This window comes from Oncorhynchus nerka, linkage group LG1, assembly GCF_034236695.1.
Source record: "Oncorhynchus nerka isolate Pitt River linkage group LG1, Oner_Uvic_2.0, whole genome shotgun sequence".
Classification (NCBI taxonomy): Eukaryota; Metazoa; Chordata; class Actinopteri; order Salmoniformes; family Salmonidae; genus Oncorhynchus; species Oncorhynchus nerka.
The window spans coordinates 36,677,401-36,697,632 of NC_088396.1; the positions used below are offsets into that span (position 1 = coordinate 36,677,401).

Below are 20,232 nucleotides of genomic sequence, written 5' to 3' on the forward strand. Positions count from 1 at the left end.
CAATTGGGTGGAGGCCAGGTCATCTGATGCAGCACTCTCGCACTCTCCTTCTTGGTCAAATAGCCCTTACAAAGCCTGCAGAGGTAACTGGGTCTTCCTTTCCTTTCGCAGTCCTCATGACAGGCAGTTTCATCATAGCGCTTGATGGTTTTTGCGACGGCACTTGAAGAAACTTTTAAAGTTCTTGAAATTTTCCAGATTGACTGGCCTTCATGTCTTAAAGTAATGACGGACTGTCATTTGTCTTTGCTTATTTGAGCTACAATATTCTGGCCATAATAAGGACCTGGTCTAGGAAATTAATTCCACAAATGGACTTTTAACAAGGCACACCTGTTAATTGAAATGCATTCCAGGTAACTACCTCATGAAGCTGGTTGAGAGAATACCAAGAGTGTGCAAAGTTGTCATCGACGCCAAGGGAGGCTACTTTGAATAATCTCAAGTATAAAATATGTTTTGATTTGTTTAACACTTTTTTGGTTAAAGCATGATTCCACGTGTTTTTTCATAGTTTTGATGTCTTCACTATTATTCTACAATGTAGAAAACCTTTGACTCTGGTACTGTATAGCCAACCGATACATTAGTAAGTGATAAGTTACTGGAAACAGTAGAAAAAGGAACCAACTTTACTTATTTTAGTAGTTGAAACAACTACTTAAGTTAGAAGCCATGTAACCCATAACAGAAGGGGTAAAAAATAAATATGCTCCAGCATTCATACACTACCGGGGCCATTCCTCTTGGCTTAATTCCCTTTGTTGTTTTTCCCCATAGCGCAAACCAACAAAAATTGGCCTCAGTGTGAACAGCTTGAACTTGTTATCTAAGAAATTAGCGAGCCAAGCAGTGGCCTGCTTTAATTTCCATTAAGCAAAGGGTATTCTGTGATAAATCATCTGGCCGGGCCTCTCTGCGCTCAACACTACGCCACCTGGCTGCCGTCTGCAAGCATCAGCCAAGCACCAAGTACACTCGGCAAGAACTCAGAGAGAGACAAATGGGATATCTGCATAAGCAAACAAACACACAGGTGAACACGTATGCATGTGCCTACACACAAGCATGTGCGGGCACACACACACTTGTACGCACACCCTTTCATCCTCTAAGGCCCATACCTACAGCTTTCACAATTCATTTTCAGCTTAAAAAATGTTGATCCACTGCACCCCAAGAAGAAGCACTTAAGCCAATAAAGCTCTCACTGAGATACACATCTCCTCTCCTCCCCTCCCCTCCCCTATAGATTACACAATAGATTTTCTGTTTTCTAGCCTCCTCCATATATCTGCATAGCTCCGCTACAGCACCCCACAGTATGGCCAGGGTTATAACTTAGCTTGATTTAATGCATTGCTTAGCCTATAGATTCCTTCCTATAGGTTTCAGGGTCACACTCCAAGCAACCAACCCCACCCAACCTCCTTTTCTTTTTGAAATTATAAAAACTATTCAATAATTCAAAGGCAGATTTCCTGCTAAGCCCATGCAATTCATCACTGATACTTTATATTTGTGTGTTTCAGTGAGAATCCATTCCTGTTCACCTTTTAGAAGCTATTCATCCTGTGTGATAGATTAACTACTTAATAACGGCTTCCAGCTTCTGGTAATGAGACGGAAATGAACACAGGAGTGAGACCCCTGACTAAAGAGGTGGAAGAATAGAAAATGACATAGACTGTGTCCCAAATGGCACCCCTATTCACAATGTAGTGAGTGCACTACATTTGACCAGGGCCCAAAGGGCTCTGGATAAAAGTAGTGCACTATATATGGAGCAGGGTCCCATTTGGGACATTCCCAAAAATATACATGACCTAATAAGCCTCTCCTCCCAAACCCATCTATGTCTGTCTGCAGCCACTGTACTGTAGACTAGCTCATTCTGTTATACTCAGCTGCCTGTAGTTGTATCATTATTGATTCAGGAATTCAGAAGATGAACAAATGAGGTAAGGGGACTTCAAACCTGGGTGCATCATTATGGTCAAAGTTGCTCAGGTCATTTTTATCATTACCTTGTCTCGTGATGAATTAGTCATTTGTAATGAGAAGAGAGACGCAATTTGTCAAGCCAGAATACTTACTCGTACAGTACCTAGAGAAGAGAGTAGAGTTTTACTTTATTAATCTCAACTTGGGAAGTTGTTTTATCACAGCATACATCATCAATAACTCACAAGGACACATAACGACAGACATATAATTAAAAAACGACACATATTAAGATGCATGAAGGCACATGCACCCTAAGATATACATCACTCTACAGGTCCATACATTGTATGAGACTCCATGACACCTTTATCACTCATCTCTTTTAATTAGGTCTATCATAGTCCTGATATCTGAGATTTTCTCTTTAGTGTGTTATAGATTTTTAGTACTGGATATAGATTATCTCTTGCTACCATGGTAATAATCGAGAGACAGAAAGAGAGGTGGAGAGAGAGGGAGACAGAAAAAGACAGTATTCCAGATGAACAAGACAGAAGTTGCTCTGGAACCCTTATAGGAACCGTCCATGGTCCGCAGCTGCAAACCAACCAGCTGAGACCTCCTCAAGTGCTATGTATATCCATTATCTGCCTCAATTTAGTTAAACATACTCTACATGCATAGCCAAGAGGTAGTGGATATGTAGCTCCCCATACATACAGCACAGCCAAGAGCTAGTGGAGTCACCTCGAACCTGCATAGCTCCTCTGTGACCAGTGGCCAGCTGGGTTCAGTGTACAGTGGGATAAGGAAGAGCCATATATAATGTATAACAGTGCATATACAGTATATAGCGCTGGGGATAGGGAAGGGGTCCTCCAGGGATTGTGTGGGTAGCAGTACAGCTGAACTCAGACTAACCTGTTCTGGATAGGTGGTTAACCTCTCCCTCGGGAATTGCTAACTTCCTGCAATTCTACACATTTTGCCATGGTGCAGAGAGAAAATGTTGCTGTAATTCAAGCTCAAGTAATTCAAGCTCAAATATAGGTGTGTTGACTGTGATAAAGGAACTGGATTATGAGCTGTCTTGCTTGAAGAACGAACAAATGATGTAGGCAGTGGCATGGTGCATATAGCCATAGAAGCACAGTGACATATCCATCAATGCAGTCATATTCATGGCTTTGTTGGGATGTGGCTTTCAGTTAGTTGTTTTTGGCCACCCATCCCATGAAAGTGAATTTCATTCCAGTGCACTGCTTGCTATGAATTTTTCTGGTGGTGTTTGCATGTTGAGGTAAAAAGGCTAAATAATGTCCCATTTAGAACACTGACAAGTAGAGAGCCATAGAGATTAGGGTAGCCTAGTGGTTAGTTCCATGATCTCGCCATCACGGTTGACAACTCCATTGTGTCCTCCTCCCAGAGCGCTAAGAACCTTGGCGTGATCCTGGACAACACCCTGTCGTTCTCAACTAACATCAAGGCGGTGGCCCGTTCTTGTAGGTTCATGCTCTACAACATCCGCAGAGTACGACCCTGCCTCACACAGGAAGCAGCGCAGGTCCTAATCCAGGCACTTGTCATCTCCCGTCTGGATTACTGCAACTCGCTGTTGGCTGGGCTCCCTGCCTGTGCCATTAAACCCCTACAACTCATCCAGAACGCCGCAGCCCGTCTGGTGTTCAACCTTCCCAAGTTCTCTCACGTCACCCCGCTCCTCCGCTCTCTCCACTGGCTTCCAGTTGAAGCTCGCATCCGCTACAAGACCATGGTGCTTGCCTACGGAGCTGTGAGGGGAACGGCACCTCAGTACCTCCAGGCTCTGATCAGGCCCTACACCCAAACAAGGGCACTGCGTTCATCCACCTCTGGCCTGCTCGCCTCCCTACCACTGAGGAAGTACAGTTCCCGCGCAGCCCAGTCAAAACTGTTCGCTGCTCTGGCCCCCAATGGTGGAACAAACTCCCTCACGACGCCAGGACAGCGGAGTCAATCACCACCTTCCGGAGACACCTGAAACCCCACCTCTTTCAGGAATACCTAGGATAGGATAAAGTAATCCTTCTCACCCCCCTTAAAAGATTTAGATGCACTATTGTAAAGTGGCTGTTCCACTGGATGTCTTAAGGTGAACGCACCAATTTGTAAGTCGCTCTGGATAAGAGCGTCTGCTAAATGACTTAAATGTAAATGTAAATGTAATGGTTAGAGCGTTGGCCTAGTAACCGGAAGGTTGCAAGTTCAAATCCCCGAGCTGACAAGGTACATATCTGTCGTTCTGCCCCTGAACAGGCAGTTAACCCACTGTTCCTAGGCCGTCATTGAAAATAAGAATTTGTTCTTAACTGACTTGCCTAGTTAAATAAAAATAAAATAGAGGGGCTATGTCATAAACCCTCAATGTTCCAGAATAGGGTGAAAATAGCAGTCATGTTGGTCAGGGAGACACCCAAACCAGTCTAATTGGAATTAATGGCAATAGAGGCATTTAATCATGCAGGGGGAAAAAAGCAAGATGTGGTAATATCTTCAACACAACTTAAAAAGGTTTTATACCAATTTTCTGTAAAATAGCCTCTACAATATATGCAAAGACCATAAATATCAACACATTTGTTTTCTTGGAAAGCTGTGAGTGCTATTATATGAGACAATATCAGCACTTGTTGCATTTACAACTTGTGTAAGTCCTATCATCAACTGATTTCAGCCAGTGTATTGACTGCATTGTTTGAATGGAATGTTGGCCTATTGGCAGTTAGAAATATTTATGGAATCATTCCTCTAAAACTGTCTGGACAGCTAGCTAACAAGCGTACAGTGCAGATCAATTATTAAAATTCATTATTTTACACAATATCTTATCACAGCAATGGCAAACAATGGTTGACCAACTCCCTGACCAAAATGGCTCACCTTTATCCCATAATAAGAAGGTTCTACTCCATTCTAGTATTGTAATTCCTAATTCTATGTAGGGAGCATAATATTGAAATAACCCCTCTCCCATTAATATTGCTAACCCCTCTCTTTATTGACAATCATATTCCAGGTATTTGTTTCATGAACAGTTGTACAATGAAAGGACGGAAAGTCTTATTTGAATAATACAGAGGGAAATGATTCAAGTACAAAAGGTTAAGAAGGCAGTCATAATTGTTTTCACCACCAGCTACCGCCTAGCATCCTGAACATGGGTTACTGCAGGGAGCTTTCAATGTACTCAAACTGTTCAGTGAATTTGCAGTAGATTTTGAATCCAACTGTGAGACCCCAGCTGCAGTGAAGAATTATTGACTGAGTAATAGAGTTTCAAAATGTATCAAAAGATAGTCTGAGGGAGCAGTCGATATCCCTGTTAATTTTCTGCTCGTGAAATAGTCTGGTCTTTTGTGTGTCTGGCCATGAAAGTCTAGCCTACTACTCACAAAGCACTCTCCAACCCATTCAACTTGACACTGCTCATTTGCTGTAAAGATATACCATTCAATGTCTATTTGCACCGACTTACTGTAGCTGGAAGCTATGAAAGATTGTTCTATTGCTTCTTTTTCTTTCTTTTTTTTTACAAAAAAAAACCTGTTACATAAAGTGTGCCTGAAAAAACAAGAGTACTATCTAGTATTGAGAGAAAAACACTTAAAACAATCAAATTGCATTATTATACAGGCTCAGGGGGGTTTACTCCTAAAGATTCTATTAATATTAACTCCTTCTGTTATCAATTAATGTTATATTGAATTAGAGCCAGAAATGTTCATAATAAAAACAAAGAGATGGTTTGGTTGGAAATACCAAGACACACTGACCTCTAGAGTCTAGAGACCATACATAGCTTATAACACATAGTGGGTACATACGTCTAACCAAACACTCCCGATTTTTGTTCCAATTGAAATAACACCCTTGGTGCCAATTATGGTGTATAGTAAGTTGTAAATCCCTTCAAAACGTATGTGTATTCTGAAAATCAGAGTTATTATTTATGGAGACAAACTATTTTGTTAAATAGAGTGAAAAATAAGTGTTATTATACAGCAAGGGTGTGTGTGTCAATTTATTTCATTTCCACTTCTATTGTCCAGGCAGAAACACAATCCTACATGCGTGCAACTCTTCACCACTTTATTGTAGGAAAGGTCACTCCTTATTCACAATATAACCTCTGCATGAAACTTGTAATTCACTGCACCACAAATGAGATAAATATGGTGGTATGTTAACATTTTACTTCCAATTCTTCACCATTGACACCAACAGTATTTCATATGACTTACACCTGAAGCATCATGCTTCTTCCCATCCCGGTGTAGCTGGGAGCGAGAACACCAGTCAAACAAACCATGCAGAGATCAGAAAAATAACTATTTTGGGAATAGTGCCTGGGCCATAGCCTACCACTATAGAAAACCAGGAAAGGGAGGATACTGGTTTCAGGGGTAGGTCAACTTTAATGATGTACAGATAGAAGATATAAATGTCAAAGAAGTGGGACTTCCTGATTGATCAGGAATAATCATATCCCAGAGGTCTACTAGAGGAAGTGACCCAGGGCTTTCCTCTGTCTTTCTCACAAATGGCACCCTATTCCCTATATAGTGCACTACATTTGACCAGGTCCTATATGGCTCTAGTCAACAGTAGCGCACTATGCAGGAAATAGGATGCAATTTGGGATAGACAGCATCTGCTTAAACACAGCATCTGCTTAAACACTCTGGTTCTATTCCACATTCCTATTAACTACGAGGCTGAGCTGAGGTTCTGTCTGTCTGCACCATTAATTGCCCCCCTACGCAAGAACAGGAAGAGGTAATTTAATGTGGCACGCTGCAATCAATAGCAATTAGACCTATCCCTGACTAATGCTATTGAGAAGGAGAGGGGCATCCTGGGATATGGAAGAGAGAATGGCTGTGTCCTACTTTAAAGGCTGGCAGATTGCGATATTGAGTCATTTCATCTTACTGTCCAAAGGCATTGTAATGCAGCCAGTTATACACTTGTATCCCTGTGGACCGGTTCGTATATAAAAATAATAATAAATTAAACAAAAATAAATAAAAACATTCTCAATTCAGGCTGCAAAGGTGTTTCTTTCCTCCTTAACTCGGTTTAATGGAGAGAAGGCGGGGAAAAAAACGGGAATATAAATATATACTTTATGAAACACAATTTTCCACCATTATGGCTAATGCTACTTTCTGATGTTACACCCCAACGTTCAGCCAGGGAATGCTGCAACCCGATTGGCTGAATACGATACCCAACATCCAGGACTAGCATTCCTATGCATTAGCCACTATATGTCCACCTTCTAGCCATAAAATTCCTAATATTGAGTTGCACCCTCCTTTGCCCTCAGAACAGCCTCAATTCGTCAGAGCATAGACTACATTGGGTCGAAAGCGTTCCACAGGGATGCTGGCCCATGTTGACTCCAATGCTTTCCACAGTTGTGTCAAGTTGGCTGGATGTCCTTTGGGTGGTGGACCACTCGGGAAACTGTTGAATGTGAAAAACCCAGCAGCGTTGCTGTTCTTGACACAAACGCACTGGTTGGAGTGTGTCAAGAACTGCAACGCTACTGGGTTTCACATTCAACAGTTTCCCGTGTTTATCAAGAATGGCACCTACTACCATACCCCATTCAAATATTTTGTCTTGCCCATTCATCCTCAATCATCTCAAAGCATTAAAAAAATAACTTTAGCCTGTCTCCTCCCCTTCATCTACACTGATTGAAGTGGATTTAACAAGTGACATCAATAAGGGATCATAGCGTTCAACTGGATTCACCTGGTCAGTCTCATGGAAAAAGCAGATGTTCTTAATGTTTTGGACACTCAGTGTATATAATTAAGATGCATATGAGTCAGTAATTGTGTTGCTGCAACAACGTTTATTTTGTAGAATACCATTCGTTCTCAAAAGCCCAAACAGAAAACTGTGTGCAGCAGCAGCAGGTGACGTTGGTATTAATAAAAGGCAGTGTTTCATAATTTTTCTTTTTTAAGTCATACAAATGGAGAAGAGGCAGTCACAATTCAGTTTCAAAGAAAAGGTTATTCTCAAAAGCACAGACGTTATAAAGAGTCTCAGTAGGAGAAAGCAGTTCGATTTTTCACTCCTTCATTCAAAATAGTGAAAAGTGCTAACATTTTTATAATCTTCTATCGTCATTGAGCGGGGATAAAATTAAACACTTCCCTAGCTTATCATTGAGCTACAGGTACAAAACTTTAAGAAAAACAAGTCGTATTTAAGGCCAAATCCAGAGACATCAGAGATTGGGGACTGACTGTGGCCGTACAATCTCTATTATGTCAAGGTTATAGTTTTACAACCACAGCTGTCTGTGTTCTGATTAGACCTTGATATTCAGGTGGGAGACGGAAAGACCATGGGCCTGTTAAAGAGGGTGCAATGTTACGGAACATTTACATAGAAACATATTGTGTAGAACAAATATGATTGTCTGTCATGTCGAATAGGCAATCATGACAACCCTATTTATTACATTTCTATCAGAAATGTTGCGAATGTTTCACCTCACTGATTACACACCAGGTGTGTCTGATTCAAGCTCAGGCACTGGCAGTAGCTGGAAGGCCGATATACAGTTTACAACCCATGTAGATGGAGCTGACCACACCTTTCCTAACCTCACCCTGGGTGGCCTGTAAGAGCCCTGGGGATCATAGATGATGTACTGGGTACACAGGGCCTGGTCTGAGCCCAGAGAGGCGTGGTAGGCTGCAGCAGACAGGGTCTGGGTCACATCACTGTCTGGTTTGGGCTGTCGGGTAAGAATCTGGCCCCCTGCCTCTCTCACCAGCTGGAGGAGCTCGTCCCTGGGGGGCTTCTTGAAGGAGCCCATGAGGTAGAAGAAACAACCGTCCAACAGCGGGGGCAGCTGGGGTAGAGTAGAGATGAGTGGAGTATTGAAGAATAAAATCAAGTAAAATACAGTAGTCAAAAAGAGTATAGTTAAACAGAGTAGAGTCAAATAGAAAGAGGGGACAGAAATGAGATAAGGCTTGTTAAGACAAAAACACGTCGTCTGTAGACTGCAAGGAGAACTAAACAAATCATTTGTTGTCCTCTAACAAGGAAAAGTGAGGATGTTTCATGAATTTTGTAAATTACGGTAGACAAGCCCTTACAAATTCATCAAAGCCGTGCACATACAGAGGGAGAAAAAAAGAGAACAAAGAATGTATCTTCTTCCTTGATCCTAAACGATGCTAACCACTCTAGTGCCTCGGGATAAAATCAAGTCCCACTAAGAATAGCCGAGTGTCTGGACAAAGTGTCCAGACAACAGAGATTGTTCTGTAGTTAATGAGTTGAAATGCTGCTGAATCACTGCTGCATCACAGACACAACATTTAAGTTTTTACATAACCGCAGCCTCTACTCCACTCCTAATAAAATACCAAATACTCCACTCCAGGGTTGGGTGATATGGACTAAAACTCATACCTTGGTTATTTCAAACTTATGGGCGATTTATGATATACATCTCGATTTGTTTTATTTTCTCTTTGTTGCACAATTAAAAAGTTCAAACACACCACATTAAAAAAAAAAAAACAGTCAGCAATAATCTATTGATTTCAAAGCTTGTGTAATGATACAGAGGCTGAATACATACCTTCCAACAACCATACGACCCACTAATCATTTCATCAAAATAGTTGTACCTGCTTTATTTTTTGTTGCAATAATCACTGATCTGGATTTCAGGTCTGTCTATAGAAATGTCATTTTTGTTACAAATTTAATCACCAGAACCATTCTTAATGCACATTCACTAATAATGTAGCAGGCATTATAGAAAATTCAAACTGGTCTCAAACAATTGCTCAAACACAAGCCCACGTGCTAGTGAGTAGCCAGCTAATATTTATATTTCAAGTTTAGCCAACTTGGCATTAGGTATAATTTCATAATCTCTGAATTCAGCTAACAAGGCAGAACAGGTGAATTGTTATGAACACAGCTTTCTGTCCATCTCCAACTGTTTGAACAGCAGGCTTGCCAGATGTTGAAATCAAGTGGCCTACCTTATTTCTCAGAATGAGATGTCAAATCCTTATTTGTTTTACGCTTATTGCACATTTATAAATAGAGAGACTAAACAGCTAGTATAACAATCCTTATTTGACTAAAATGCTGCTAGCGATACATGGTACCGTAATGCGCACGCAACAAACTGAGCCTACATTTCCAGAATGAATGTTCATTGGTACATCCGTTTTAGTAGTGTCTGCTCAAAAAGATCAAACATAAGCAGGGTATGGTTCAAAGGTTAACTTCAGTGTCACAGTAAAATAACGTCTCCATGTGTTTCGGTGTCCATATGACCAATTCTGTTGGACCAAACCTCAAAATGCAAATCGCCGTTTAAAACATTTATCAGAGAAGAAAAAGTGATCTCTCATCTTTGTTGTTGTGAGTGGTAGGGGGAGGGGTGTAGGAGAAAGTGGCAAAGCGAGAGGTTTTACTCCCGCCAAAATCTGCTTATTTTGAACCTTAGCTGGTCGCCTGCCCACCTGCCTTTGGGACAACGACTCCCATTGTTAGAGCGGAGACAGGAGCATCTCAGAAGGAGCGAATGAGACAAGACCAAAAAGACATGAGTACAAGCGGACATAAACTATTCTGCAATTCTGGTATTTGCAGAAACATGCATTTGAATTAATCAAATGAATTCCATAGATCACCCAGCCCTATTGCATTGTACTCCTGTATTGTATTCCATTCCATTCCATTGCATTCTATTCCATTGGGATTGCATTGTAATGACGTTGCTTTCCAACCCAAGAGTCAGACTCCATTGTAGCTTTTTTTTTTTAAACCAAAACTCTTATCAGTTTAGTGGCTGTGTATTCAGGTGCCAGAAGGCCCCTCCACTGAATGCATCAATGCACTCAATTGTTTCCTGCTGTAAACTGGTACTCTCCAGAGTTTTAGAGAAAGCCGGTTCATTGCCTCCATGTTGTTTTGTTTCTTGTTTGCAGGGGTGTGTGTGTGTGTGTGTGTGTGTGTGTGTGTGTGTGTGCGTGTGTGCGCGTTACCTACCAGGCTGTGTCTGTTAATGCGGCTGCGTTGCGGTCCTGCTCCTGCTTCATGGTCACTCTCGGAGATCCAGCTATCTGCCTGCAGGCACGCCTCTACCCCTGTATGAGGAGAGAAAGAGACAGGGACAAGAAGGGGACAGCAGAAGTTTAGATGAGAGGAGAGAACTTGAAAACCTATTTTATAGCTAGATGAGGAGATCCCTGCAGTCAAATGAACTAGAGGTCGACCGATTAATCGGAATAGCCGATTAATTAGGGCCGATTTCAAGTTTTCATAACAATCGGAAATCGGTATTTTTTTAATATATATATATTTTTTACACCTTTATTTAACAAGGCAAGTCAGTTAAGAACACATTCTTATTTTCAATGACAGCCTAGGAACGGTGGGTTAACTGCCTTGTTCAGGGGCAGAACGATAGATTTTTACCTTGTCAGCTCGGGGATTCAATCTTGCAACCTTACAGTTTATGGTTAGGTACACGTTGCATATAATCGATGCGGTGCGCATTCGCGGAAAAAGGACTGTCGTTGCTCCAACGTGTACCTAACCATAAACATCAATGCCTATCTTAAAATCAATACATAAGTATATATTTTTTAAATCTGCGTATTTAGTTAATATTGCCTGCTAACATGAATTTCTTTGGGGTAGGGTGCAGTATTTTCACATACGGATGAAAAGCATGCCCAGAGTAAACGGCCTGCTACAAAGCCATAAAGGCTAGAATATGCATATTATTATTAGTAGATTTGGATAGAAAACACTCTGAAGTTTCTAAAACTGTTTGAATGATGTCTGAGTATAACAGAACTCATATGGCAGGCAAAAAGCTGAGGAAAAAAATCCAACCAGGAAGTGGGAAATCTGAGGTTGGTTGATTTTCAACTCCGCTCATATTGAAGATACAGTGGGATATTGGTAATGTTGCACTTCCTAAGGCTTCCACTAGATGTCAACAGTCTTTAGAACCTTGTCTGGTGCTTCTACTGTGAAGTGGGGCCGAAGGAGAAGGGAATGAGTAAGGTCTGCCATGAGCTGACCATGCGCGTTCACATGAGAGGGAGCTCTGTTACATCGCACTTCTAAAGACAATGGAATTCTCCGGTTGGAACATTATTGAAGATTTATGTTAAAAACATCCAAAAGATTGATTCAAAATATTGTTTGACATATTTTTAGTGAACGCGCTTCGTGACTTTGGATTTGTTAACCAAACGCGCTAACAAAAGTAACTATTTGGACATAAATGATGGACATTACCGAACAAAACAAACATTTCTTGTGGAAGTGGGAGTCCTGGGAGTGAATTCCGACGAAGATCAGCAAAGTAAAGATTAAAAATGCTATTTATGACTTTTGTTGACGGCATAATATGGTGGATATATGTGTGTCTTGATTGGGCTCTGAGCGCCGACTCAGATTATTGCATGGTTTGCTTTTTCCGTAAAGCTTTTTTGAAATCTGAAACAGTGGTTGCATTAAGGAGAAGTATCTTGTATCTTTTAGCAATGTTTATTATGATTATTCCTGTAAATTGATGTGGCTCTCTGCAAAATCACCAGTTTTTGGAACTACTGAACATAACGCGCCAATGTAAACTCAGATGTTTGGATAGAAATATGAACTTTACCGAACAAAACATACATGTATTGTGTACCATGAAGTCCTATGAGTGTCATCTCATGAAGATAATGAAAGGTTAGTGATTCATATATCTATACTTTGGCTGGAAAATGGCTGTGTTATTCTGTGAATAGGCACTCCCCTAACATAATCGTTTAGTTTGCTTTGCTTTCGTCGTAAAGCCTTTTTGAAATCAGACAATGTGGCTGGATTTACAACAAGTGTAGCTTTAAAATGGTGTAAAATACATGTATGTTTGAGGAATTTTAATGATGGGATATCTGTTGTTTTGAATTTGGCGCCCTGCAGTTTCACTGGCTGTTGAATAGGTGGGACGCAACAGTCTCACGTACCCTAGAGAGGTTAACTAGGGAAATTATGTCACTTCTCTTGCAACAGAGTCAGGGTATATGCAGCCGTTTAGCCGCCTGGCTCGTTGCAAACTGTGTGAAGACTATTTCTTCCTAACAAAGACAGCCAACTTCGCCAAACGGGGGATGATTTAACAAAAGCGCATTTGCGAAAAAAGCACAATCGTTGCACGACTGTACCTAACCATAAACATCAATGCCTTTCTTAAAATAAATACACAGAAGTATATATTTTTAAACCTGCATATTTAGCTAAAAGAAATCCAGGTTAGCAGGCAATATTAACCAGGTAAAATTGTGTCACTTCTCTTGCGTTCATTGCACGCAGAGTCAGGGTATATGCAACAGTTTGGGCCGCCTGGCTCGCTGTGAACCAATTTGCCAGAATTTTACGTAATTATGACAGAACATTGAAGGTTGTACAATGTAACAGCAATATTTAGACTTAGGGATGCCACCCATTAGATAAAATACAGAACGGTTCCGTATTTCACTGAAATAAACGTTTTGTTTATGATGGTTTCCGGATTTGACCATATTAATGACGAAAGGCTTGTATTTGTGTGTTATGTTATAATTAAGTCTATGATTTGATATTTGATAGAGCAGTCTGAGCGATGGTAGGCAGCAGCAGGTTCGTAAGCATTTATTCAAACAGCACTTTAGTGCATTTTGTCAGCAGCTCTTCGCAATGCTTCAAGCATTGAGCTGTTTATGACTTCAAGCCTATCAACTCCCGAGATTAGGCTGGTGTAACCGATGTGAGTAGTTGCTCCCCTTGCTCTGCAAGGGCAGCCGATTTTGTGGAGCGATGGGTAACGATGCCCTCGAGGGTGGCTGTTGTCGACGTATTCCTGGTTCGAGCCCAGGTAGGGGCGAGGAGAGGGACGGAAGCTATACTGTTACACTGGCAATAGTGCCTATAAGAACATCCAATAGTAAAAGGTTAATGAAATTCAAATGGTATAGAGAGAAATAGTCCTATAAATACTATATTAACTACAATCTAAAACCTCTTACCTTGGAATATTGAAGACTCATGTTAAAATGAACCACCAACTTTCATATGTTCTCATGTTCTGAGCAAGGAACTTAAACGTTAGCTTTTTTACATGGCGCATATTGCACTTTTACTTTCTTCTCCAACACTTTGTTTTTGCATTATTTAAACCAAATTGAACATGTTTCATTATTTATTTGAGGCTAAATTGATTTTTATTTATGTATTATATTAAGTTAAAATAAGTCTTCATTCAGTATTGTTGTAATTGTCATTATTACAAATAAATAGATAAATAAAAAAAATCGTCCAATTGATCGGTATCGGCATTTTTTGGTCCTCCAATAAATCGGTATCGGCGTTGAAAAATCATAATCGGTCGACCTCTAAAATGAACCCACGAAATTGGCTGTTAGTACCACACACCAGGGTTGTGAACATATAAAAACAAAATTGGGATCCTTCAAGTTAAGAAAAATCCCTAACTCAAAAACGTTTTAATCAGTGTAGTTATCACAAAATATTTGTGTTATAGCCTAATTAGAAAAATACAATTTGAATGTAGACTTGGTTATATGAAGTAGATACACAGAAAGTAAACAGCAGTGGGTCAATTTCCACAAAAACTAAAGAGCTCTGAAGCGCAAGGCTCTGGTGCCCTAGCTACCACGCTGTAGATAGAGTGAAGCGAACCTGTGCACATGTGCCAATAATATGTGAGCCAAGTGTTGAATTTCGCTCATCTCAATAGTCAAATCAAATCAAATTGATTTATATAGCCATTCGTACATCAGCTGATATCTCAAAGTGCTGTACAGAAACCCAGCCTAAAACCCCAAACAGCAAGCAATGCAGGTGTAGAAGCACGGTGGCTAGGAAAAACTCCCTAGAAAGGCCAAAACCTAGGAAGAAACCTAGAGAGGAACCAGGGTATGTGGGGTGGCCAGTCCTCTTCTGGCTGTGCCGGGTGGAGATTATAACAGAACATGGCCAAGATGTTCAAATGTTCATAAATGACCAGCATGGTCGAATAATAATAAGGCAGAACAGTTGAAACTGGAGCAGCAGCACGGCCAGGTGGACTGGGGACAGCAAGGAGTCATCATGTCAGGTAGTCCTGGGGCATGGTCCTAGGGCTCAGGTCCTCCAAGAGAGAGAGAAATAGTCTAGCCTATTCATTGATGATGGCACGGCCCCTGCTTTACTGAAGTTGCGAGACATTGCAAGCCAATCATTGCAGATAGATAATCCTAGTGCATCATTCGGACTATCTGCCAGGTGACCAACCTGCCTATACTGTGCCCCTCCTCTCTCGTCCTGTCCCTTGCTAGCTCGCTATGAAAAATTTGAGTTGTGTTCTCGAAAGTACGGCAACTATTCAGTCTCCTCCGGTCCAACAATACTGAATCAAATCTTGACACTCAGAAATGGGAGTAGACAGAAAACTGATTTCCATTTGTCAAATCCCTACCATACACTTACATATCATAGCTACAGTATATAACCATGAACATGTCCTATGTACCCGCATTTAAACATGGAAAGGTGACTGGGAACATGGCAGAACACAGTAGTCATTCCCTCCGCATGGCAATCAAACAAGCAAAACGTCAGTATAGAGACAAATTGGAGTTGCAATTCAACGGCTCAGACATGAGACGTATGTGGCACAGACTACAGACAATCACGGACTACAAAAGGAAAACCATCCACGTCGCGGACACAGACGTCTTGCTTCCGGAAAGGAACATGTTCTATGCCCGCTTTGAGGATAACAGTGCCCTTGCTGCCAGCCCAGACGGAATCCCTAGCCACGTCCTCAGAGCATGTGCAGACCAGCTGGCTGGTGTGTTTACGGACATATTCAATGAATCCCTATACCTATCTGCTGTCCCCACATATTTCAAGATGGCCACCATTGTTCCTGTACCCAAGAAAGCAAAGGTAACTGAACTAAATTATTATCGCCCCATTGCACTCACTTCTGTCATCATGTAGTGCTTTGAGATACTAGTCAAGGATCATATGACGAGACAATCTACAGGGAGGAGGTGAGGGCTCTGGAAGTGTGGTGTTAGGAAAACAACCTCTCAATTAACGTCAACAAAACAAAGGAGATGATCGTGGAAACAGCAGAGGGGGCACCCCCCCTATCCACATCGACGGGACAGCAGTGAAGGTGGAAAATTAAGTTCCTCGGCATACGCATCACAGACAAACTGAAAATGGTCCACCCAGACAGTGCGGAGAAGGCGGCACAACAGCGCCTCTTCAACCTCAGGAGGCTTGTCACCGAAAACCCAAACTTTTACAGTTGCACAATCAAGAGCATCCTGTCGGGTACGCCAACTGCATCGCCCACAACCGCAGGGCTCTCCAGAGGGTGGGGCGGTCTGCAAAATGCATCAACGGGGGCAAAATACCTACCCTCCAGGATACCTACAGCCCCCGATGTAATAGGAATGCCAAAAAGATCATCAAGGACAACAACCACTGCCCATTTACCCCACTACCATCCAGAAGGCGTGGTCAGTACAGCTTCAAAATTTGATTTGAAGAAACCATTTGAAAAATTAAGGTGTGATGAAGAGTAGAATGCCCTCAACACACTTGCCCTATAGGCGAATGATGCAACACAGAATGAAATACGGCAAGCTTTAACGTAGTATCTCCTTCTCTCCACGTGTAAGAAATGAACCGTTTACAAAAAGCAGTGATTTTTCCCACATAGCACTTGAATAAATTGAGTACCCGGATCTGGTCTAGTCGTGCTTCTAACCACTGACGACATATGGCCCCCCAGTGGCAGGAGTTCAATACACACATCCACCTTAATCCTCTCTTCACTTCACTCTAATCTAGCGCCCCCTTTCATTTCTTAATATGTCACAATTATTTTTTTAAAACGGGAGAAGTTTCATAGAGATGAAAAGGCCCTAGGATTGATCCCAAATTGGACCCTATTCCCTACATAGTGCACTTATTTTGACTGTAGGATCCTGGGCAAAAATACTGCACTATATGCAGTAGGTTAGAGGGTGCCATTTGGGAAGCAGACGTTTTCCCCCTCCCTGTGGTGCAACAGACAAGAGGAAGGTTTTCTCCAACGGTACCAGACAACAGAACTTTAATAGTACTGTCTGGGACTAGGTAAATGCTCCATTATTACATTATCAATTGTAAAAACAATATTTGGGTTGTTGTGTTGCTCAGCACTGGGAGACCTCTTTGTGCCGAGAGAGGTTCGGATGACAGATGAACAGCAGTCATGGCTAAAATAAGAAGCATTTCAAGGGGATGGGAGTGAGGGTTGCTTTAAACTTTTCCATTGGCTGCATCTGAAATGGCACTCTATCCCCTACATATCGCACTATATAAAATACAATTTCAGACAACCCTTACTCCAGTAAAATAAGGCTTTCAAGGTGATGAAGGGTTGCATTACACTTTTCTGTTAGTTGGGGTAATTTATGGACATTAGTTACTACATGCAAATAACATGGCCTAAAGCTTAATGACAATCTGCGAGGTAACCAAGTGTTTTCCATTTGAATGTCTCATGATGCCATTGTGCTTGGCATGATGATATATGCTATCAATACAACAGTGCCATGTTGATCACTGCCTAACCGCGGCAGTGGCAGCTACAATGTATTTTCTCATGAGGGCACTTCCCATGTGACCATACTACACAGTCACACAACACTGTCTGACACACACAAACAGTGTCCAAAGCAGTCATCAAGCATAATTACATTTACTAATCCCCCTTAATTGCAGCTTTCATTTCGAGAGACCCTGCGAGGCCTTGGCGGGGGGAAAGAGATACCGGGGTTAATCCAGGCTCCCACTCCACTCTGCTTCGGAAGATGGGGCCAGCTAGTTAGCCCCACCACCAGAGACTGGGGTTCATGGAAAGAGGGACAGACAGAGGGATGGAGCGTGGCACACTTGTTGTTGAGGGTAGACAGGCTGTGTCAAGTGTTCATCCTCCGTGGAGGAGAGAGAGGTGTTGGGAATAATAAGAATGTTCTCAATCCTAAAAAGACAAGACACACACACATACCCCAAGGCATCAGACACCTTGATGACAGTCACCTTTTTCCTTTTTGAGGTAGACTGCCTGTGAATATCTAGTATATTTTATGGTTGCCGCTAGGAATAGATAAAAAAAAAAAAAAACTGCATGGATATTCTAAAGTTTCCACTTATAAATTCACCTCTGTAGGAAACAAACACAAGAGAAGAGAGTTTCTTTCTTTGATTTCTACCAATTTTGACATCTAGGTCCACTGACAATTCTCAAACCCCCCTATTTCAATCCACTGTATTTGCCTGTATGCCCGACACATAATATCTACAATATCCTGTTGAACAAACACTTCATGCCTCTCAGGACACTGCATGACATAGAATAAAGAAGATAAAAGACAAAGTACAAAAGCAAATGCATTTCTTCCAAAAGCAAGGAAACAGCAGATAATACAAGGGAAGATTAATAAAAAGTAGGCTTTTTCTCCATCTAGATTATTATAGAGTATAAATAAATCCATACTGCTTTAAAGCATACTTGAAACAGAGGGTAGAGGATAACTCTGAATGCCTGACATCGATCATGTAAAAATGTAAGGGTTTGAAATGATATATTATTAATGCCCAATGTATCCATGTACAGTATATTACACAACATATGGACAGTTTTACAGTATAATTATATTTCTCATTAGAATACATAAACCATACATAGACACAGATGCGACCGCTCGGGTTGGAGCGAGCGGTCGCATCTGCACTCGGTCCGCAGGTAGTATTACATTTCATTACATTTCATTATAGTACAACGGTTTGATTTGTCTAATCTTATCAATTTCTTCTTAGCTAGCTACACAGCCGTCTTTGTATCATAGATAATTGCGTAATTATCGTATTTCGTCGTCCTAACGCAGTCTACACTGCCCTGCAGCTAGCCAGCTAGCTAACGTCCACCGTTAGCTAGTCCACCGTCTACCGATTAGCAGCACAACTATTACACTCAACTGAACGACTTGATTAGTGTAGTGTTAGCTAGCTACATAGTTGTCTTTGCTGTCTTCGTACCCAAGATAATTGTGTAGTTTAGAGTGTGTAGTTTTTTGTCGTCCTTAACATAGGAGACTCTGCTAGCTAGCCAACAGCTAGCCAACGTCTACCGAACAGAACTTCTGCACTCAACAATCCGGTCGCATTTCGCTTCGCTCCACAGGTAGTATCACATTTTTCATTTCATTTCATTACAGTACAACGGCTTGATTTGTTTGATCGTAGCTAGCTACATAGCTAGCTACACAGCCGTCTTTGTATCAAAGATAATTGTGTAGCCTAGAGCGATTTCCTAGGTTAGTTAGCCAGCTATTGTCGTTCTTTTAACGCAACGTAACGTAATCAACACTGCTAGCTAGCCAGCTAGCCCCGAATAGCAGCACAGTAGAAACTATTACACTCAACGGAACGACTTGATTAGTGTAGTGTCAACAACGCAGCCAATGCCAACTAGCCTACTTAGTCAACAACGCAGCCTCTGCCAGCTAGCCTACTTCAGCAGTACTGTATCATTTTAATCATTTTAGTCAATAAGATTCTTGCTACGTAAGCTTAACTCTCTGAACACTCGTGACGTGTAGTCCACTTGTCATTCCAATCTCCTTTGCATTAGCGTAGCCTCTTGTGTAGCCTGTCAACGATGTGTCTGTCTATCCCTGTTCTCTCCTCTCTGCACAGACCATACAAACGCTCCACACCGCGTGGTCGCGCCACCTAATCTGGTGGTCCCAGCGCGCACGACCCACGTGGAGTTCCAGGTCTCCGGTAGCCTCTGGAACTGCCGATCTGCGGCCAACAAGGCAGAGTTCATCTCCGCCTATGTCTCCCTCCAGTCCCTCGACTTCTTGGCACTGACGGAAACATGGATCACCACAGACAACACTGCTACTCCTACTGCTCTCTCTTCGTCTGCCCACGTGTTCTCGCACACCCCGAGAGCTTCTGGTCAGCGGGGTGGTGGCACCGGGATCCTCATCTCTCCCAAGTGGTCATTCTCTCTTTCTCCCCTTACCCATCTGTCTATCGCCTCCTTTGAATTCCATGCTGTCACAGTTACCAGCCCTTTCAAGCTTAACATCCTTATCATTTATCGCCCTCCAGGTTCCTCGGAGAGTT

General features: G+C 41.8%; 1 protein-coding gene across 1 annotated transcript in view; it reads right to left on the minus strand.

The window, feature by feature from the left end:
• Window positions 1–7,835: 7,835 nt before the first annotated feature.
• LOC115129751 (BRCA1-associated RING domain protein 1) overlaps window positions 7,836–20,232 on the minus strand; it is a 33,275-nt gene continuing 20,878 nt past the window's right edge. The window contains 2 exon segments of the mRNA XM_029660445.2: window positions 7,836–8,869; window positions 11,041–11,138. Coding sequence (XP_029516305.2) covers window positions 8,513–8,869; window positions 11,041–11,138 — 455 coding nt within the window. The 3' untranslated portion in view covers window positions 7,836–8,512.